This window comes from Equus przewalskii, chromosome 21 (genome assembly GCF_037783145.1).
Source record: "Equus przewalskii isolate Varuska chromosome 21, EquPr2, whole genome shotgun sequence".
In the NCBI taxonomy this organism is placed as follows: Eukaryota; Metazoa; Chordata; class Mammalia; order Perissodactyla; family Equidae; genus Equus; species Equus przewalskii.
Genome location: NC_091851.1, coordinates 22,174,479 through 22,197,952, shown reverse-complemented (window position 1 = coordinate 22,197,952; position 23,474 = coordinate 22,174,479). Strand labels below are relative to the sequence as shown.

Sequence of the window (23,474 nt, the reverse complement as noted above, 5' to 3'; positions counted from 1 at the left end):
CATTGGTCTTGGCAATGATTTCATGGATATGACACCAACAATACAGGTAACAAAAGCAAAAGTAGAAAGGTTGGACTACGTCAAACTAAAAAGCTTCTGCACAGCAAAGGAAACAATCAACAGAGTGAAAATGCAACCTATGGAATGGGAGAAAATATTTGCAAACCAGCTACCTAATAAAGAGTCAATCTCCAAATAAATGAGGGACTGCTACAACTCAACAGCAAAAGAACGGACTCGATTTTAAAATGTGCTAAGAACTTGAATAGACATTTCTCCAAAGAATACATACAACAGCCAACAGGTATATGAAAAAATGCTCAATGTCACTAATCATCAAGGGAATGCAAATTAAAAGCAAAGTGACACATCATCTTAAACCTGTCAGGATGGCTACTGTCAAAAAAAAAAGGACAAGTGTTGGCGAGGATGTGCAGAAATTAGAACTCCTGCACTCTGTTGATGGGAATACAAAATGATGCAGCCACTATGGAAAACAGTACAAATGTTCCTCATAAAAATAGAAAGAGAACTATCATATGTTCCAGCAATCCCACTTCTTGGTATTTATTTAAAAGAACTGAAATCAGGATCTCGAAGATAGGTTAGCATTTCTATGTTTGTTGCAGCACTAGTCACAATAGCTAAGATGTGGAGGCAACCTAAATGTCCATCAACAGACAAACGGACAAAGAAAATGCAGTATGCACTTAACCACTGCGCCACCTGGCCGGCCCCCTTACTTCACACCGTTTAAAAATTAACTCAAGGGACCAGCCCCACGGCGGAGTGGTTAAGTTAGGTGTGCTCCACTGCAGCAGCCCAGGGTTTTGCCGGTTCAGAACCTGAGCGCCGACATAGCGCCGCTCATCAGGCCATGCTGAGGCGGCATCCCACATGCCACAACTAGAAGGACCCACAACGAAAAATATACAACTATGTACCAGGGGGCTTTGGGGAGAAAAAGGAAAAAAATAAGATCTTTAAAAAATAAATAAATAAAATCTTTAAAAATTAACTAAAAAACTGAACATTGATTTAAGTTAAAGAGATAAATCTTCTTTCTATAAGTTTTCTTCTGAAAACGTAGATAAATGTATGTGATCTTGGACTTAGCAACAATTTCCTAACAATAACACAAAAAGGCTCCAATTATAAAATAACAAATTAATAAATTATATTTCTTCAAAATAAAAAATAATCACTAAAATATACTATTATGAAAGGACAAGCCACACATTGGGAGGAAATAGCTGCAAAGCTCTTGTGTCTAGAATATATAAAGGAAACTTAGAATTTAAAAATAATGAGAATGAAAACCTAATCAAAATATAGGGAAAAATATAAACAGACACTTCGCCAACGAAGATATGTGAATGGTAAATATTACATGAAAAGACAATCAATATTTTTTATCACTAGAAAAATGCATATAAAAATCACAATGAAATACCACTCACACTCATTAAATGGCTAAAACTGAAAAAAAGATAAGAGAAACTGAATATGCTAAGTGTTGGTAAAGATATGGAGAAAAATGAGTGCTCATATGTTGCTGGTGGGAATATAAAATGGTACAGCTATTTGGAACACAATTTGGTAGTTTCTTAATAAGTAAAACATGCATCTACCTTGTGACTCAGTCATTCCACACCTAGGTATTTACCAAAAAGAAATGAAAGCATTTGTCCATTCAAAGACTTGCACACAAATGATCAGTAGCAACTTTCTTTCCAATACTAGTATCTGGAAACAATTGAAATGTCCATTAAGAGGTAATTGGATAAATAAATTGGTATATATCTATAAAAAGGAATATTAGCAATGAAAAGAAACGAACTGTTGATACACACGACAACATGCATAAAACTCAAAATAATTACCCTGGATGAAAGAAGCCAGGTAAAAAAGGATACATACTATATGACTTCATTCGCATTATATTCTAGAAGATGCAAACAAAACTATAGAGACAAATGGCAGATCAGGCTTGCCTGGGTATCACGGAGTTGAGGGGAGAAGAACGAGTGGATGTCAGAGAGACGTGATGAACATTTTGAGAGAGAAAGATTTACTTACATATAACACGCATAAATTTTTCACATAAATTAGAATCATCACTATACATATTGTTCTTACAATATTGCTTTTTCACTCAGAAATATGTTTAGAAAAACAAAACCTGCCGCACTTTTGTTAACAGATGCACAGCATTAAATCATAGGAATGCGCCTCATTTCATGACGCTCTGTTGCCGGACTTAAATGGGGGCTTAAAGACATATACCTTTGTACGTATATCTTTGATCACTGACTGATTTCTTTAAAGAAATACTTTCTAAACTGCCAGATTATCAACAAATTATTAACTTTTTCATTCAACAAACAATTGCTTAGGTGCTTCTCTATGCCCAGAACTAATATACAAAAAAGAATAATATGTAGTCAGTGTTCAAAAACACATTGTATTTTAGAGAGAGAGACAGCTGAAAAGACTGTCACAATGCAGTAAGATAAATAGTCTGATAAAACCAACACAGGAGACTATGAAAAAATAGGGGTACCCAGCCTTGGAAGAGCAGCATAAATTCTTCTTGTAAGTGTCTTTCTCTCCAAATTACCATACACTTAAGCAGGACTTCACCTTTCTTCCAAGTCTTTCTCTTTCGCCCAAGGCATGCCTAGAACAGGGTTCTTGAATAGTGATGCCTCAATTAGAGCTGCTGGCCAATGGACTGAAGTTGTGTTTGGCACAGTATCCTATCTCCTTCTGGTCCACTGGCTGAGCCCAACCCAACCTAGGAGGCCCATAAAGACCTGTGTTCAGAGTCACACTGAAAAGAGAATTCTGGACTCCGTAGACTCCACCACCTACTATCTTTCGAAGCCATGAAGTCCCTATTGCTCACCCTTGCCCTCTTCATGCTCCAGGCCCAGTTGATCTCAGGTAATCAGAATCTTGGGGAAGAAGAAACATTGGCCTTGCACAAGGTCCTGCACATGAAGTCCCTATTAGCAAACATCCATGGGAGTGGGACAGGGCTGTCACTGGGAGACAGGCTGAGGGTCCCTGCTTCTTCAGAGAACCTCTGTGATAAGAGACCTCAAGTCTCTCACAACAGAACAGTACCTATGATTAGAGGTGGAAGAAGGTAATGAGAATCCTATAAAGTTGCCTCCAAAGGCAGAGGTGGTCCTGACATTCCAAACTTCCCTCTGTTCCATCACTTCGGGCTAGCCCAGTCCAGCCCTGCCTCACTTCTCTTTGTGTGGCACCAGTTATTACCTCCTGAAGTAATAAATCAATAATATCACTTCTCCCAGTTTTCTTGATCTTACAGAGAAGGTCTCTCATTCTTTTGTGCTTGGATGTGATTAACTAAGACAGAGAAGGCTATTTCTAAATATCTATAAGACTGTAAGGTGGAAAAGGGAAGAAAAATACTCTACATGGGGGAAAGATTCAAGACTATTAGAAGTCCTATGTCAGATTTCAGCTCTATTTGTGTAAGCTTTCCTTCTTTTTAATTAATTCTATAGTTTATATTTACAAAATTAAGGGAGGAACACTGAAAGTGCTTTAGAAAAAAAGAAATTGGCCACCATTTCCTCACTGCTTAAGTTTTTAAAATTGCGACCAACTAATGTACAAATTTATAACCTGCCGTTTTTTAACTTAAAATTGTATCAGGAAAATTTTCACAGATCTTTAAATATTCCTTGAAAATACAATTTGCAATAGATGCTTATTATTCTATCATATTTCTGTGCCAATATTAATTTGGACAGTCCCTTACTGTGTCGTTTGGATTATTTTTTCCAATGTGTTACTATTATAAATAACATTATGCAACCTTATTAATATATCATTGTGAGATTCTCTTATAATATAGGCAAATTTTAGGAGTTTCATTGCTTGGTCAAAGGGTATACTTTAAGGAAACTAACATATTACCAGGTGTTACTATTAGTGTATTGGTATTTCTAGCCTTTCTATTTCACATTTCTTGAAAATATAGCCAAATATATTGGTTATTTCTAAAAATTGTATTGATTTATTTGAGGCACAAAATTTTCATGTATTTCCTTTGCATTCTTCCATTAGCTTAGAAAGTTCTTCTCCATCTTGAGAAAAGTTTATCTTCCCATGCTTACCAGGTTTTTTTTTTAATTCTATTTTTTACATTACACTCCATCCCATATTTTACATATGGCACAAAGTGAGAAGCCAACTTTTTTGAGGTGGAATTTCCTGACAGGTAGAGAGTTGTGTACTGAATCACTCTGCAGCCTGCCTCTGGAGATAGTATTTTACCTTCTCTAGAATTTGCAGAACTGTTCAAATTGATGGTGGATAAGAGGAAATTAATGATGGTATGATGGTTGCCTCAGACAATGTTTCCATCTACAGTATCCTTGAAATTCTATGAGTTTAGATTGCATGATTTCTCCCTCTGTCTCTGGGACATTGGTGACATGCCTCACATACTCACATGGTGTCCCCTTTCTAAAGCAAAAGGCCCTGGAAAAACTCCTCAGTTCCCTTTCTAGATAAACACAAGAAATTTAGGATTATTCTGTAAGATTATCCAAGTCTAATCCAAACTCCAGAGGCGTTAGAAATGCAGCCCTTTGAAAGGAAGAATTAATGAAACGCCAGGGCCCAAGGAAGGCCAGCATGGAAAGGAAGGAAACTCGATCTGAGGTTTTCATCTACCTATGCCAGCTGAAGAAAAATATTTGAATATTATCTCCACGGAGATGTTTGGCATAGTGAGAAAGAAGAAAATCGTGGAGGGAGTGGCTGGAGGGGAAGTTTAAGGCCCAGGACCATTATGGAGAGCCCTTGCAGATACGAAACAATAAAAAAAGGAGACAGAGTAAGAAAAATCACGAAAACAGCAGAAGTCAAGCAATCTTTCTGTTCCTCAGAAATATCAGGTCCTTCTCCTGCTCATGGCTCTCGCATATGCTATTCCTCCTTCTTTGTACGCCCTCCCTCTAGATCTTCACGAAGCTGCATCCTTTTCATCCTTTACATCTAAGCTTGAACGCCATTTCCTGAGGAATACTTTCCTCAATGACTCCATGTAGAATTCCAATTTTAGGAGTGAGAAGCCCATACATCTATTTATAAATCTACGTGGGTACATAAATATTATGTATGTAAAATATCATTTACTCTTCAGAGGAGGATTGAACAGGTGATAAGGGGTAATGGTAGTGGTAGTAGTCAGCACTCAAAAAATGATTGTTCTATTTGCTTACTCTATTACAATACATTATTTTTTTCATTTGTTGCACTTATCATCATCTGTAGTTATTTTGTTTATTCATTACTTGTTTATTTTTTCTCCACCTCTCCAATGTAAGCTTCTCCGACCTTGTCTTCCTATTCATTGTTTTATTCCCATCATCTTGCAGAGTTCTTGACATAGTAGGCGTTCATTATATATTTGTTGGTTGAATAGTGGAATGTTAAGCAATATAGAGCAAGGTAAGAAAGAGCTCCACCATCTCTTCATGGCCTTCCATGTGTCATATCATGTGATGAGAGAATTTTTATATGTGTATGTAAGAGGTACACATATGCAGGCACACCCTGAAGAATGTCTCCTTACTGAATATATTTCTAGTAGAATAGCTTCTGGTTTTTTATTCCCAAAATTTTGCTGAATATATTTATATCTCAATATTATATATAGATAGATAGCTATATAGAGATATGTATGAAAATTTTATATTTATATTTCACAAGACAATATATAAGACAAACCTAGAGTTACATTTCAAGTATGATTTGTAGGACCACAGAAACATGTAAAGATGGTATACAAATCTCACCAAGCATCAAGAAAAGCCACATGGGTTTGGGTAACAGTGCAAAGCATTATAGCAGTGATTTGAGCATTTTGTATTTTCAAATAATAGTTTTTTACTTCTATTTAGGTGTTTGTGTGTTCCAGTTACATTTTTATGAAATTGATTAGGGGTTTTGCATTCATGAGTAATAATGTGTTACATATTTTCCCATTTAAAATAATGGGAAATAGACACCTGGTGAGTGTTTATATGCAGACTTTTGATTTCAGAAATAGGAGGCTCACGCATATATAAAAAATTCTATGTATGTATATATTTATAAAATCTCATTTAATCCCCAGAGCAGATTTTCAGGATTAGAAAAAATATCACAAAGCAGCCAGTAAAGGACTTGAACAACCAGTGTTCAAAAAACTGTTGTTATTTGTATCTTTTTGTGGGTTCAGTGATCTATATAATTCCTTTATGCAGGTAATTGGTATGTGAGAAAGTGTGGAAACAAAATTGGAAAGTGCAGGAGCAGCTGCAGAAAGGGAGAGGTGCCGATAGACCCTCCTACTGGCATGTGCAGCAAAGAAAAAACGTGCTGTGTTCTGTCTGGCCAAGAGCTTCATCCTGCGATCTGTGGTGGAACTGCAAAGCCTACAAGAGCAACAGCAGTTGCAGGAGTTACAGAAGGATCAGAAACAGCAGAAGCATCAGTAGCATCAGGAGCATCAGGAGCATCAGAAGCAGCAACTTCAGTAGCAGCAACTTCGGTAGCAACAACTTTGGTAGCAACTACTTCTGGTTAACAGTGACCTAGGATCCCTGGTTTATTAAAGCAAAAGGGCCTTATTTTGGTGTCAGTCTTCTCGCTACACCGTCCTTCCCACTGTCTCTCCACTCAACAACGTTTGGATGGGCATCCCCTCTCCATAGCATCAGCAATTCCAGGATAGAGATGCAAATAAGACTGAGCCCAGGCACAAGTGAAGGTTAGTCCAAAACACCCATTAAGGACAGATGGACAGAGACAGCAGCATCCTTGAAGACAGTTTCCAGCCCACAGGCTCACAATCTGCCTAAGGAATGATTTCTCAAACTTCCATTCGCATCAGAAACATCTGTAGGGACTGTTAAAACACAGATATCTGGGCCTCATCTCCAGTTTCTCGTGCTGTGGTAGGGTCTGAGGATTTGCATAGCTTACAAGTTCCAGGTGATGCCAATGTTTCTAAACCAGGGACCACACTTTGAGGGCCACTGGTCTATAATATGAAATGATCGAAGGCCTATTCTTACAGATTAAAGACATTTCCTATGTGTTTTTGAAGTGGTTACCAATACAAAAGCATTCCTACAGAGGGCTTAGATACTCATTTTCTTATTAGATTTCCTATAACAACCTCAGAATGTAGGTATTATGACCTCACTTCAAAGAAGAAACGATGTGTGAGCATTAGAATTGGAAGAGATGTAATTGACTACTGAGAGCATTCTGTCACTACTCCTTCATTTTATCCCATTTTCTCCTCTCCCTGGAAATCCTCAATCATAGATTCCAACTTAGATAAGATGGAAGATCAAGATCTCTATAGTGTGCACTGAATACTGGGATAGGCACTCATCTTAAGACATAGGACTTTCCCCTTAAGAGCTCTGCCTGCACCCATGAAAGAACATGACCAGGAGCATCACAGTCATCCATCCATGCCCACTTCCTTGATACTTGGACAGGAAAAATAGGAAATGCAGTTGCCTTCCCTTTCCGGACACCTCTAGTGGCCGTGGTTGTCTTTGTCAGTTTCAATTTGCCCACTTATGAAATGGTAGGATTAGACTGAATGTCTTCCCCCTCACCCTTGTCATGCTGCTATCCTTCTGATTCTAAAATATGAGCTTATCTTATGTCTTGTGGGGTCAACTTTATCTCTGACCTCTTAAGAGGCCACAGGTTTAGTGTAGAGACTTCAAAGTGGGAGAAAACATTGGTGGCAGGGATATATCCACTATAAACAAAAGTCCATGTGTGCCATCGCAAAATCCTTTTCCTTCACTTGCTCCCACATCCAGTTACTAATGGGTCCATGTGCACCTACTACCTTTAATATGTGCCATGACTTCTATCTCCACTGCTACTGTAAAGATTCATCCCTCAAGACCTGTCCTGGGATTATTGCAGTAGCCTTCCCATTGATTGCTCTGCACTCTTCTCACACACAAATCCATCCATCCTCTACATTAATAACCGGTCATTTTTCTGAAGCACAAATCTAATCATTAAACATCCCCCCCAGCATCACTGTCCACAGCATCCTAGCCAACATTTCAGTCCAGCCCTCATTGTTCTTCATGTTCAGACCCTAGATGACATTTCCAGTTTTTTCTCCTATACACATTCCCACAAGACATCCTGCACTTCTGCCACACACACTTAATCGTGGTTGATTTAAACTCACTGGATTGATTCTGGATTCGAGTTTTTGTACATACTCTTCCCTATCCACTTACCCCTGCTTGGAAAAGTCTTTATTCTCCTCCAGAGGACGTTGAGAACCACACTGCTCCACTCAAAACAGAACTACCGCTCCCTCTTGTTCTCCATTACTATGGCTTATCCAGAATTTGTCATAATGTCACATCTATATGTCTTCTCCCCTACTAGACTTTAAAATTTTATTCAAGGAAATGAACCTTTTTCTATTTCTCTTTCTCCTATCATTCCCTAACTAGATTCCGTATCAATAGTTGTTGAATAGGTAAGGGGGTTCTTGAGGTCCTAGAAGATTTTTGGATGTTACTGAAATCTCAACTTCATTTATCCTATATCTTCTCCAGGAGACTGACTTCTACTTCTTTTAAGAGACATGTCTATGATGTATGTCATTATCCAGAAGAGGAGATTTGAGGAGTGGGTCATCACAATAGCAGGACATCATTTTCTTTTACACCCATGGCAATTATTGTAGATAGAAGTCCTGAACTCACACAGGAAGGTGAGTGGACAGAGGTGGGTCACTTCAGCTGAGGAGGATAGTAGGAAAAATTATGAGCTTTAGAGTTAGACATATATGAGGTCATTCATGGGCCCACAATGCATTCAGTCTTGGTCTACAGAAATTGATTTCGCATCTTTGAGCCTAAGTTTCTGAACTTGAAGGATAGAGGAAATATTTACTCCCACTCAGGGCACTTCGAGAGTTGCTAGAGTAGTATATTCAAATTTACTCACATCATAGGGACTCAGCTGTGGCAGGTTGCTGATTCCTGGGTGAAAAGCAGAAAGGCACATTTCCCAAGGGCCCCGCCCACTGGACCATGGCTTCTCTGTGTGGCTATGGGTGACTATAAGCCATGTTTGACCTGGGGAAAAGCTCATTACTGTGCACAGAAGAGTGCGATGGAGATTAGGATCATAGGATCTCTTTGAACAGCCAGAGGGGGTTTAGAGGCTCCTGGTAGAACTCACTGTGCTTTCTCCTCAGTGATCACCTTCATCACTACCTAGAAAACATCTGAGCTACAATCACTGTGATTACAGGCGCGAATATAATCTTATGGCTGCAGCCTGAAACTTTACCCTCCTGCGTTCTTGCCTCACATCCGTTCCTTCTTCATCCCATGCTTGAACTTGTGTGGCAAATAAATTTGCCCTGTTTAGGGGTTTGGGAGAGAAAAGGAACCTTCGCTGTATGAGAACCCACAATGTGCCAAGCACATGGACGCCCAGTCTCATTTTAAAAAAGCATTACAGAACAATTATGATAACAAGATTAAAGCTGAGGAACCTGGAGCAAAAGATATCTAAGTTCTCCCTTTACTATTTTTACACATCATGTGGCCTCTACCTCAATTTCTTCATTGGTAAGAAGGTATAATCACACACCTGCCTCCTAGTCTAAGTCTAAAAATTAAAATATGTAAGGCATGCAGAACACCATGGTCTCTGGCACCTATGAAACTCCAAGAAGTTAGGCTTAGTGAGGTATAAGTTATTCCCATTTAAAATAAGAAAAATCTGAGACTCATGGAGGAAGAGGCTCTTACACAAACACAAACAATTACATATCAAAGGCAGTTCCGCCGGCTTCCAAGACCACAGCATCTCTAACCCATCTCAGGCTAATCCTGAAGATATGCTCAAAGCCGACGTCTACTTTTTTAGCTTGTCATTTTGCATAGCCATATAGTCCTCAAGAATGAGCTCTGCAAACCATGCAGAATAATCTGGATTCCAGAAGGAGAAGAGAGGAAGAAGAGGGCAGAAACTTTATTTAAAGAAATAATAGCTTAGCTTATCCATGTGGACTTGGACATCCAAGTTCACGAAGCTAATAGATCACCCTATTACCTCAATGGAAAAAGACCTTCTCGCAGATAACATTATAATGAAACTGTCAAAAATCAAAGATAAGGAAAGAATCCTAAAAGCTGCCAGAGGCGGAAAAAAAGAAAAGAAAAGAAAAGAAAAGTGTAACCTTCAAAGGACCCTCCATTAGGCTATCAGCAGATTTCTCAGCAGAAACTCTACAGGCCAAGAGACAGCACAATGACATATGAAATGTTGAAAGATAAAAATGGCCAGCCAATAATACTCCACCCAGCAAAGTTATCTTTCAGATATGAAGGAGAAATAGAGACTTCCCCAGGCAGACAAAAGCTGAGGGAGTTCATCACCACTAATCTTGCCTTGCGAGAAATGCTGACAATTCTTCAAGCTGAAATGAGAAGATGTTCATCAGCAACACGAAAACATATGAAAGCATACAACACACTGGTAAAGGTGAAAAATATGTAGTCAGATTTTTAAAACTCTTATTCTACAATAGGATGGAATATTAACCACTTAACCATAGTATAAAGGTTAAAGGAGGAGAGTATCAAAAATAACTAATTACTATAATCTGTTAACAAACGTGTAGTAGAAAAGAGGTAAATTATGAGATAAAATATAAAAGGGAGGAGTAAAAGGGCAGAACCTTTATAAGCGAATGAAGATAAGTTGCTATCAGCCTAAAATGGACTGTTCTTTCTGTGAAATGTTTTATGTAAGCCTCTGGGTAACCACAAAGCCAACATCTAAGGTAGATTCACAACAGAGTTTTTTTTAAGAGGGAAACAGGGCACACCACCACAGAAAATCCCCAACTTACAGAGAATGGCACAAACTGAGGGGAAAAGAAACAATGGAGATATAAAACAACCAGAAAACAATCAATAAGACGGCAGTAGTAAGTCCTTACATATGAATAATCACTGTAAGTGTAAATGGATTGAATTCACTAATCAAAGACACAGAGTGGTTAGATGGGTAAACAAGATACAACTATATGCTGCCTGTAAGAGACTCACAGGAGCCTTAAGGACACGCATAGGCTCAAAGTGAAGAGATGGAAGATGTTCCACACCAGTGGAAACCAAAAGAGTGGGAGTGGCTATATACTTATAGCACACAAAATAGGCTGTAAACCAAAGACAGCAACAAAAGACAAAGTCATTATATAATGATAAAAAGGTCAACTCATCAAGAAGATAAAACGATCTAATATATACACACTCAACATCAGAGCACCGAAATATATTAAGCAAAGACTAACAGATCTGAAGGGAGAAATAGACAAACACAACAGTAACAGCAGGAGACTTCAATTCCCCACTTTTGGCGATTGATGGATTACCTGGACAGAAAATCAACACAGAAAAGTTGGACTTGAACCATATATTAGACCAAATGGACCTAACAGACATTTTTAGAACGTTCCATCCAACAGACGCAGAATACACATTCTTCTCAAGCCTACAGAGAATATTCTCCAAGAGAGACTATAAAATAAGACAGAAAACAAGTCTTAGCAAATTTAAGAAGACTGAATTTACACCAAGTATCTTTTTTGAATCACGAAGAAATAGAAAATCTGAACAGACCAATAACGAGTAAGGAGATTGAATCAGTAATCAGAAACCTCCCAACAGAGAAAAACCAGGACCAGACAGCTACACTGGCAAATTCTACCAAACACTTAAAGAAGAATTAATGCCAATCCTTGTCAAACTCTTCCCAAAAATTGAAGAAAAGGACACTTCCAAACTCATTCTACTTAAAGGAGAATTAATGCCAATCCTTGTCAAACTCTTCCCAAAAATTGAAGAAAAGGACACTTCCAAACTCATTCTACTTAAAGGAGAATTAATGCCAAGCCTTGTCAAACTCTTCCCAAAAATTGAAGAAAAGGACACTTCCAAACTCATTCTACAAGGCCAGCATATTACCCTGATACTGAAGCCAGATAAGGACACTATAAGAAAAGAAAACTATAGACCAATCTCCCTGATGGGTATAGATGCAAAAGTTCTCAACAAAATATTAGAAAACTGAGTTCAACAAGACATTGAAGCAATTATACACCAAAACCAAGAGGGATTTATCCCTCGGAGGCAAGGATGGTTCAACATATGCAAATCAATAAATGTGATACATATTAATATTAATAGAATAAAAGATAAAAATTATACAATCATCTCAATAGCTGCAGAAAAAGTATTTGACAGAATAGAGCATTGTTTCATGATAAAAACCCTCAAAAAATTGAGTATAGAATGAACAAACTTCAACATAATAAAGGCCATATACAACAAACCCACAGCTAACATCTTACTAAACAGCAAAAAGTTGAACGTTTTTCCTCTAAGATCAGAAACAAGACAAGGATGCCTACTCTCACCCTCTTATTCAACTCAGAACTAGAAGTCCTAGCTACAGCAATTAGGAAACACAAAGAAATAAAAGGGGTCCAAATCAGAAAGGAAAAAGTAAAATTGTCATTATTTGTAGATGATATGATTTTATATATTAAAAAACGCAAAGACTCAACCAAAAAACTGTTGGACCTAGTCAATGGATTCAGCAAAGTTGCAAGACACAAAATGAACATACAGAAATCCGTTGCATTTCTAGTACACTAACAACAAATCATCTGAAAAGAAATAAAGAAAACTATCTCATTGACAGTAGCATCAAAAATGATAAAATATCTGGAAATAAATTTAACCAAGGAACTGAAAGATCTGTACAATGAAAACTACAAGACCATGTTGAAAGCAAGCAAAGAAGACACAAACAAATGGAAATATATCCATTGTCTGCATATGGACTGGAAGAATGGGACAGAATAGACAGCCCAGAATTAAACCTTCACTTACTTATATGGTTAGCTAATATTCAACATGGGAGTCAAGGACACCCAATCAAGAAAAGATAGTCTCTTCAACACGGTGTAGGAAAAACTGCATAAACACATGCAGAAAAGTGAAATTGGACCCCTATCTGACACCACTCAATTAACTTGAAATGGATCAAAGACTTAAACGTAAGACCTGATGCCAGGTTTATAAGATGTCAATTATACGCTTCATTTAGGACGGGATCTTGACTTTATACATCCCATCAAAATGATGCTCATTTACCTTCCAGGGTTTCCACTCTTCCCTAATTTTTGGCCTTTGCAGATTCCTTCTGTTTTTGACAGCTAGGCAATATGGTAATAATTTCCTGTCTAAATTTATCCATCTTTTTGCGTTGTTTTCAATAGATGCATTGCTCAATGTATCTATTCTACTATATTTCCACTAATAAAAGTCAGCTATACCTGTGTCTTTTGTTCTAATATTGTTAGAATCTTTTTTTAATCCAATTATGAATCTCTGTCATTTGATCAGTGAGTTTTAAGCCATGTGAATGTATTATAATTACTGGTATATTAGGAATTTTTCCTACCCTCTGGTTGTATCCTATTTATTTCTCAAATCTTAGTTTCCATTGATTAGGTCATATTTTCTCCTGCTGATACGAATATAGTACATTTTTTTAATTTAAGTATTTATACATTTGTTTTCTTAATGATTTGTCCTCACTATTAAGACCAATACTTATGCTTATGTTTGCCATTATTAACTTACCACCAAGCTTCAGAAATAAAACGTAAACAATACAAAGCCTAAGATATTTCTCCTGACTGCTCAGACTTAACTGATTGTCCTTATTTGACACTTGTGGGTGACTCCACAACAAGTCACATGTAGAGGAAGTCCACGTCCACAGGAAGACTAGAAATAACAAAAGTGACTCCTTGACCAGGGCCTGCACCTGTAGAGGCTGGCGGCAGAGTGAAGGGGGGGATCCTTGGAGCTTCAGAGGTAACGCCTCTTAAATTCACATTTGCCTCCAAGAAAGATTTCTTCCATGTCAATTTCTTTTGGTATAAAAGATATTCCTATGAAAAACTACTGTATGACCTGAATGATGGAGATAGTCCTCATCCAAGCCAAATGACTTTCTTTTTTTTTTGTATGCTATCAGCTGTTCACAGGTTTGAAATTTCTTTAAAAATGAAATCAATGGTCTAAGGATAATTTAGGTAAACATTTCCCCCTAGTGGAGACTTTTGACTCAATGAAAGTCAGATACCTTAGACTTACCCAAGATTCTCAGGACTTTCACAAACACACAGACACATGCACACATGCATACATACACATTTAAATAATAATAGAATAAATAAAATAAAAAAGATAAAGGAATGTTAAATATGTTAAGAAAATTAAAAGATTAAAATAATTTTCTTGAAGACAACGTACAAGTAAAAAAATATATATGCTTTTGCATCTTCTCTTTTAATTGTGGTAAAATATGTATAACATAAAAATGCCATTTTAAACTTTTTTTTTGGCTGAGGAAGAGTTGCTCTGAGCTAACATCTGTTGCCAATCTTCCTCTTTTTGCTGAGGAAGATTCACCCTGAGCTAACATCTGTTGCCAATCTTCCTCTTTTTGTATGTGGGCCATCGTGACAGCATGGCCATTGACAGATGAGTGGTGTAGGTTTGTGACTGGGAACCGAGTCCAGGCGCCAAAGTGGAGCACACCGAACTCAACCACTAGGCCACGGGGGCTGGCCTCCATTTTAACTATTTTTAAGTGTACAGTTCAGTGGCATTAATATATTCACAATGTGCAACCATCACTACTATCTGTTCCAAAGCCCTTTCACCATCCCAAATAGAAACTCTATAACCATTAAGCAATAACTTCTCATTTTCTGCTCCTCTCAGGCCTTGGAAACCTCTAATATACATTCTGTCTCCCTGAATTTGCCTATTCTAGACATTTCATATCAGTGAAATCATACAACATTTGTCCTTTTGTGTCTGGTTTATTTTGATTAGCAGAGTATTTTCAAGATTTATCCATGTTGGAGCATGTAATCAAAACTTCATTTCTTTTTCTGGCTGAATAATAGTCCATTGTACGTAAACATCACATTTAATTTATTCCTTCTTCTGTTGATGGACATTTGAGTTATTCCCACCTCTGACTATTGTGATTGCTGCTGCTATGCACATTCACGTACAAGTATCTGTTTGCATCCCTATTTTCAATTTTTGTAGGTGCATACCCAGGAGGGGAACCACTGAGTCAGATAGAAATTCCATGTTTAACTTTTTGAGGAAGCACCACACTGTTTTCCACAGAGACTGCACAATTTTACATTCCAATCAACAAAGTGCAAAGGTTCCAATTTCCCCACATCATCACCAATGCTTGTTATTTTCCTTTCTTAAAATTCGAACTATACTAGTAGATATGAAGTGGTACCTCATTTTGGTTTTGATTTGTATTTCCCTCCTAACTAAAAATGTTGAGGATGCTTTTGTGTGCTTATTGGCCATTCGTATATCCTCTTTGGAGACATTTCTTTCAAGACATTACTTCCTTCAAGTCATTTGTCCATTTTTAAATTGGGTTGTTTGTCTTTTTGTTGTTGAGTTGTAGTTCTTTATATATTCTTGATAAACTCTTATCAGGTGTGTGACTGGCAAATATTTTCTCCCATTCCAGAGGTGTTTGTTCATTTTCTTGATAGTGCTCTTTGACACATAGAAGTTTTTACTTTTGATGAAGTCAAATTTATCTTTTTCTTTTGTTGCCTATACTTTTGATGTATATTTGAAAAACCATTGCCAAATTCAAGGTCATAAAATTTTCTGCTAAGAGGTTTATAGGTTCACCTGTTACATTAGGTTTTTGGTGACTTTTGCGCTAATATTTGTAAACGGTACAAGATAAGGGTCCAGCTTCATTCTTTTGTATGTGGATATCCAGTTCTTCCAGCACCATTTGTTGAAGAGACCACTCTTTCCCCGTTGAATGGTCTTGGCACTCTTGTCAAAAATAAGTGGACCATAGATGAGACATTTTGTTTCTGGACTCTTAATTCTTTTCCATTAGTCTATATGTCTATCCTTAAGCCAGGACCACATGGTTTTGATTACTGTGGCTTTGCAATAAGTTTTGAAACTGAGAAATATGAGTCTTCCAACTTCGTTCTTTGAGATTGTTTTCCTTCTTCAGGATCCCTTAACATTTCCTAAGAATTTTAGCATGAGTTTTCACATTTCTGGGGGGAAAAAACTCCATTGGGATTTGGATAGAATTTGCAATAAATCTGTAGATTTCTTTGGGTAATAGTGACATCTTAACAATACTGCTTTCTAATTCATGAACACAAATGTCTTTGTACTTCTTTAGTTATTCTTCAGCAATGTTTTGGAGTTTTCAGGATACAAGACCTACACCTACTTTGTTAAATTTGTTACTAAATATTTTTATATACTATTGTAAATGGATTTATTTTCTTAATTTCCTTTGCAAATAATTCATTGCAAGTGTACAGAAATGCAAATGATTTTTATGCATATATTTTGTATCTGCAACTAGGCTGAATTCATTTATTATCTCTAACAGTATTTTGTGAATTATTTAGGGTTTTCCACATATAAAATTATGTCATCTGTGAACAGATAGTCTTACTTCTTCCTTTCCAATTTGGATGCCTTTTATTTCTTTTTCTTGCCTAATTGCTCTGGCTAGAACTTGAATGGAAGTGTGAAAGCACTCATTCTAGTCCTAGTCTAGTTGCTGCCTCAGAATTGGCTTGAGCATACATAAGATGGTGTCATGGAGAATTAATGAAGTTGAGACACACTGACACCCTTTGGCAGGAGTTCTCCACTCTGACTTATCTGAACAAATTTAGCCATTAAAATCTGCCCTGAAAAAGTCTAAAAGAAACAGGAAAAAGAAAAAGAAATAATAACGTTGAGTGTTGGTAAGGAGGCTAAGAAAAAACACCCTCCCAACTATAGATAGATTGTGAAATTTGTACAACCATTCTGAAAACCAAATTGACAATATTTGCCAAAAGTCTTAGGAATGTACTTTTCCATTCATCCACCAAATCAGCTTGTAGGAATTAACTCCAAGGAAGTATTCATACAGCCAGTAGACACTAAAAACTATTCCACAATATACAAAAGAGCTTGGGGGCAATCTTGAAAAGAATGTTTGAGTAGAAGAGAGGGAAAAGGGAAAATAGCTTAAAAATCCAGTGCGCTAATGAGAAGCTCAGATTAGGTAAAGCCAAGAGAACCCATCATGAGTGGGATGAAGAAATTTCATTTAAGATCAATGATGTCTTCCAGTCCTTTTGAAAGTTACTTGTGTTGCTGCCAAGTAATTGCCTCCTCAGTAACCCTCCTTCCCAAACTCTTGTATAAATTTTGGTAAATTCCAAAATGCCAAGAAGTTGTGATTTTATTTTTATTGACAGTTAAGGAAGAGTTTTACATCAGGGAGAGTGGATTTGGTGCAAGTCAGAGTTAGCATATGAAGACAGAATTCTGAAGGCCAGGGTATCCTTCTGAATGTAAACATCTCCGGAACCAGCAGAGGTTAGAAGGACTTTCAAAAACCATGCGATTTGTGGAAGTTTCAGACAGTTTTACTACATCCTTCCTGTTAATCAGGAAAATCCCATAAGCAGATATTTGGGTTGAACAATAAAGCTATTTTCATTCTGTTAAAGGAAAAGTTTAGAATGGTATACAACATGTTTCTAGATGTTTTCTTTTGATAGGAATGCTGCTGGTTATATCCTTTCCTCTCTTTGTTTTTGTACTTCCTGATTCTTGTTAATAATGTGCATGTTACACAATAAAACTATTTTTTAAAATACTGTTTTTAATCAACATAAAAAGAAAAAGAAAGCAAAAATCTTTCAAACAAACACAACTTCCCTGGCTGACCCATTTAAATAAACAAATAATTTGCTCTCCTAACTCCTCAACTCAATAAAACTTGGTGGGTGAGTTATCCAGAAATTTATCGCACTTATGTCCTTTTATAAGTAGTACATTAAAACAACTTGTACTTTTAAAAATCCCAGGGGACTTTGAGGTCCTTAGACTTAATGAGGGCTGATTAGTGATTTTTTCCTCACTAAGAAACATCAGGCTCTTTATTCATTCCATCTTGCTCATGGGAACACCTCGTGTTTAGCCCTAAGAGGACTTGGGGGGAAAAGAAGATGCTGTTCTCTATGGGCTCAATCTAGGGGACCTCTCTGGTAGCAGGGGACAGAAATGACATACACATACACACACGCATGTGTACGTGCGAGTACACACACACCTCACTGAAGCGAAAGTAGAGAGATGCCATTTTTTCTAAGATGTAGTCTTAATGGTATCTGCGGGACAGAAGAATGTGAGTTTTCTACTCAAGGGGTAGGTGAAGAAGACAGTGCAAGTCAGATACATAATGTTCTCTCTGTTGCACAAACAATGCATTTTGTTAATGTAAACTCTTCATCTTCAAAACTCAAACATCAACTTATCAGCCCCACCCTGATGTCTCCATTAGTTCGTCTACACTGTCCAGAGGCTATTGTGTTGAATTGCTTACAGCCAGAGCCTGAGTGAGAGGTTGTTAAGCTAAGGACTATAGAGATGGTATCATCCCCAAAAGCTTATTCTATAGATACCTGTGTCCTGGTTGGGATCTAAAATGAATTGCCATGATTCTGGATTGGTCTTCGAGATGAAAATATCTGAAAGAAATTCAAAGGAAAGTCTGTTAGTCTTTCAAAAGAGTTATAATGCCATAGAAATCAAAGCCTGAGTAATAAAAATCATTCCTATAGTTTCCTAAACCTGCGCTGATAGGAAATAAGTTGCTAAAGTAGCACAGCCCCCAGAAGAATTCTCCCCCAACCTCCTCCAAGATACGACCAATGAGCTCAGTTGGGAAGGGAAATCTTCCCAGAGAGCAGAACAGAGAGAATACAAATTGACGGGGCCGGCCCTGTGGTGTAGTGGTTAAGTCTGACATGCTCCACTTCGGCGGCCTGGGTTCACAGGCCCGGATCCTGGGTGCAGACCTACACTGTTTGTCAAGCCATGCTGTGACAGTGACCCACATACAAAATAGAGGAAAATTGGCAGAGATGTTAGCTCAGTGCTAATCTTCCTCAAGCAAAAAAAGAAGATTAGCGGCAGATAGCTCAAAGCGAATTTTCCTCACCAAAAAAAAAAGAAAGAAAGAAAGAAAGGGAATATAAATTGACTAAAGGGTTCTCTACACTAAGAGGAAAGAAACTCTCACTATTATAGTCTTCTAGGATAATGTCTTATGCTACGTCATCTCTGTCTTTTCTCCCCATTTTACTGTCTCTAAGAAACTTTTTTTATAGTCATTCTGCTATTCTTCCATCGTTGTACATTGCTTATCTGTGAGCAAGTAAATTTACCTAGGATGTGGGGATGAAACTCAGCTACCATTTGGACCGACTGAAGTGATAGACACAACGTTGAAAGATCCTAGACTTAGCTGAATGCAGTAAATAAATAATTTTCATCATTTATATTCATTCTTAGAAGTGAGTACATGGCTACCTTGGTCTAGCCGGGCAGACAGCCAAAGTAGAGAAAGCCCAGATTCCTCTCACCAGCAATCTACAGCCTACAAAATGGCATCAGGTTTTTGGGATGGAACATGCTGTGTCTCTGACTTCCGTGTGGGGGCAAAGTGGGTAACCTCAAATTTCCTGTGCCTGCCCACATGATGCGGAGTCCACAGTTCAGAAGTTTGGAGGCACACTTCGTAGCATACCCTCTGTTCTGCTTCAGTGCATAAGAATCCAAGTCTCTGAGGAAGGTGACATGGTGTGCAATTCACTGAACCAAGAGCTTTAGCTGCCACCTCCTTTGGGAAGCCTGGCCATGCGGCTCCTCTTGATGCTTGCAATTCTGCTATTCCACAAGTCCACAGGTAATCCCGAGCCTTCCAGAGGCTCACCCAAATCGACAGTGGGATGGATTATTTCCAAGAACCCAAGGGAATTTCTTATTCAGAGTAGGAGGAGATAGGGCCCCTAAGGATAGCAGAAGTCTAGCCAGTGTAATCGGAAATTCCCTCTTGCTGAGGCCTTTTACCATGTCCCTGTTCTTACAAAGGAGCCCTCGCAGGGGTGAAAAGAGGTCCTAACTTCCTCTGGGAAGGTTTCCTTATAGGGTGGAATAAGATCAATATCTAGGGATGCCCTTATTTATTTGGATACAGTTTTTCCTCTGGGACCCAGCCATATTCTCTTCCACTCTGATATATATATTTTAGTCTCTTATACTTCAGTGTGGAAGAAGCACAAACTTTAAAGTCAGGTTGAGAAATATGTCTCCAATGTCTATTAGTTTATCAACTTTGGATAAATAGCTAAGACTCTCTGAGCCTCAATGTCCTCATTTGTGGAGATAATGACACCTGGCTCACGGGAGATTTACTAAATGATAGAACATTTGTGAAACAGCTGGCATAGGGCTTGGCACATACCAAGAACTTAAAAATTAGTTTTCTTTCCCCTTTTGAAACCAGATCTCTTATATTTGTCCCTTATTATAAAAATAATAATAGTCTATCCCTGGCCCCCTAAACTCCTAAGCGTCAAAGGAGTTCTAGAAACTGGGGTTAGAGGCAGCATCTTTGTTCTTAGTCTTCATCCTCTGAAGTCTATCCCAGAGGGTAGTGCAAGCCCAGAAGCCAAAATTTGAACATCCTAACTCTTAGATCATTGAAAGTATTTTCAGATCACTAAAGGAAAGAATATATATCAAGGCGAGCAAAAGTCTAGGACTGAACATTGGAAGAATTCTTGCCTCTGCAGGTGGAGAGAGAATGAGGAGTCATAGTGGGACTTGTTTAAATCCAAGACTATTGGGATGACATAGAAGCCAAAGGCAGATCTGCGTTAGCACAAATGTGCAATACTGAGAATTAATAGGGGAGGAAGATTATTGAAGGGAAAAAATACCTGACTGGACAGCAAGGAAGTCATTCTTGACCATGGTAGTGAGTACGAACCCAAGAGCATAGTTTGACTTAGAAATAAAAACATAGTAACAAATTATGATTCCCTGGCCTTAAGGTGGGGGAGTGGTAGGAAGTAGTGCCCTGGGAGCATTCAAATGGAGGCAGATTTGCTTAGGTTCCCAGATAAAGCATAGCTCCAATCCTGAAATCAAGAATTCACCTCCTTTATTTTCTCAAATAAGATCTGATGCTCTTGGTGGCATCTATCAGATGTTGGATGAAAGCCCCAAACCTAAGAGAAACTAAATATGAGTGATCAGTTAGCCATAAACACTGAGGTTTACCCTCTTGGAGAATCTTCTGTGGGATATTATGGGTCTATGCCTTCCGGGTCTCCCATACACCTAATCCCTACCAACATCCTCTGCCTTCCCCATGACCAAAGTTACCTCTTAGTCTCAGACACTGACCTTGGCTTATTGTTCTTTATGTACACAGTAACCGAACAACTTAAGAAATGCTGGGGTGAATATATACGAGGACACTGCAGGAAAATATGCAAAATAACTGAAATACGTCAAGTGCTATGTGAAAATGGGAGATACTGTTGCCTCAATATCTTGGAACTGGAAGCACGTAAAAAAATTACAAAGCCAACACGTCCAAAGCCAATGACATATGCAATAACTTTGCCTCAAGATGAAGATATAAATGTAGACAATTTTTTAAGCCCCAAGGCAAATTCTACATAAATCAAGTATAATTTTCCGTTCATTTACTTCTCAAGCTATTCCAATAAACTAAGGTGAAGTGATTCACATCTTCTCCCTTCTGGTTCCTTGATCCCCAGAACTGACCTTAAAGCATATTCTAAATAAAGCTCATTGCCAGTTTTCTGACTCATTTGTTCTTTAACCAAAGAGCAAACACTCAATATACCAAGTGACAAATTGATAAGACAGCTCAGAACCTCCCCCCGAAGAAGGGATGTAGACAGTGCACTAAAAAATCTATAGCATGGAAGACTGGAACAAGAAACTCAGGGAAGTTGACATGTAATTCGGGAAAGGGTGATGCTGAGTAATTGGGGAAAATTGGTGAGTGAGTTTAGGATTAAAGTAGTGCCTTATGAAATGTGTAGGATTTCAACAAATGAGTATTAGTAGGGAAGGCGATTTGAATAAATAGAATGAAATTTAAAAATGGAAGGAAATTAGAAAAGACAGGACATTTCAGGAGAATATACATGCACTTTGTTTGATCTAAGAATAAAATACTGGGGCCGGCCCCACAGCCAAGTGGTCAAGTTTGCACACCACGATTCAGCAGCCCAGGACTTCGCTGGTTCGGATCCTGGGTGGGGACCTAATACTGCTCACCAAGCCATGCTGGGGCGGCGTCCCACATAGCAGAGCCAGAGGGACCGACAACTAGGATATACAACTACGTACTGGGGGCTTTGGAGAGAAGAAGAAAGAAAAAAAAAGAATGGAATACCCAAAATTGAACTATAGGGAAGCCTAATTTCTTTAGTGAATTTCTTTAGTGAAGGAATGAGCTGGAAAAATAGAGACGAATAGGATTCCACTATTGTGGAGATCACTGTATAAGGCACAGATAGACATAAACGTAGACTTTTAGTTGTTTCTTTGTTGTTGTTGCTTTATGTTACCACTAGCAATACCTTCCTTTGGTGATTGGGGTCATTTGGAGTTTGGAGGAAACATAAGGGACCTAGGCATTGATCTGAATTGCAGTACTGTATGAGATTTTATTGCTCTCTTGATATGCAAGACGACATAATGAAAATCCATGTATATACTCCACCTAATTCTTAGAGATCTATCTTTTGGATATGATTAACATGAAAAATTTCTTTTCCAACTACATTTCACAGTTTGCAGTTTTGCTTCTTACATCATTTCACTACTGTAACATTCACCTATTTGTAACATGTGTTCTCTTCATTACCCTCTTATCTCCTATTCTAAGGCTGGGGCAAGGAATATACAAGATGAGCTTAAAGCATATTGTAGTGCTAGAAAATAGGGAAATGCTTTAAAAATTAGAAGAATGGGGCATGTTAAGGGGACACAGAAGTCACTCTGAAAGAGCTTTGAATGACCAAAGTTGGGACAACTTGAACAATAAAATAAGTAACATAATATTGGATTAAAATACAACCTAGAAATTAATGTTCATGAGTCCATACTGAAATGAATGAAGGAATTGATTAGAAGAGACAGATTTTCCGTACAGAAGAATTCCCAGTAATTATGTAGATGCTCCTGCCTGAAGGAGGCGGAGCTTCACTCCCTCTCTTGAATGTGGGCTGTGCTTAGTGACTTGCTTCCAAAGAGTAGAGTATGGAAAGGAGCAAAAAGGTAACTTTATACTGGATAAGCTTGATAAAATCATGTTTCTCAATTTATGGAGAAATCATGTTGATAGCGTGAACATGTGATATGACA

General features: G+C 37.9%; 2 protein-coding genes across 2 annotated transcripts; both read left to right on the top strand.

Moving 5' to 3' along the window:
• The first annotated feature begins 2,702 nt into the window (after positions 1-2,702).
• On the top strand, positions 2,703-6,659 carry DEFB126 (defensin beta 126). The gene is made up of 2 exons (XM_008529306.2): positions 2,703-2,946; positions 6,294-6,659. The coding sequence occupies exons 1-2, from the start codon at positions 2,889-2,891 to the stop codon at positions 6,614-6,616; spliced, it is 381 nt and encodes a 126-aa protein (XP_008527528.2). The 5' UTR covers positions 2,703-2,888; the 3' UTR covers positions 6,617-6,659.
• A 13,098-nt stretch (positions 6,660-19,757) lies between these two features.
• Positions 19,758-21,896, top strand: DEFB127 (defensin beta 127). Its single transcript, XM_008529305.2, has 2 exons — positions 19,758-19,968; positions 21,502-21,896. Exons 1-2 carry the CDS (start codon positions 19,920-19,922, stop codon positions 21,753-21,755), a joined length of 303 nt encoding a protein of 100 aa, XP_008527527.1. The 5' UTR covers positions 19,758-19,919; the 3' UTR covers positions 21,756-21,896.
• The last annotated feature ends 1,578 nt before the right edge of the window (positions 21,897-23,474 follow it).

Bases quoted from the DNA above. Each gene is read 5' to 3' on its own strand.
- DEFB126 (XM_008529306.2), top strand. From the start codon at position 2,889: ATGAAGTCCCTATTGCTCACCCTTGCCCTCTTCATGCTCCAGGCCCAG. The intron at 2,947-6,293 runs GTAATCAGAATC...TCCTTTATGCAG, and splicing joins CCAGGCCCAGTTGATCTCAG to GTAATTGGTATGTGAGAAAG.
- DEFB127 (XM_008529305.2), top strand. From the start codon at position 19,920: ATGCGGCTCCTCTTGATGCTTGCAATTCTGCTATTCCACAAGTCCACA. The intron at 19,969-21,501 runs GTAATCCCGAGC...TTATGTACACAG, and splicing joins GCTATTCCACAAGTCCACAG to TAACCGAACAACTTAAGAAA.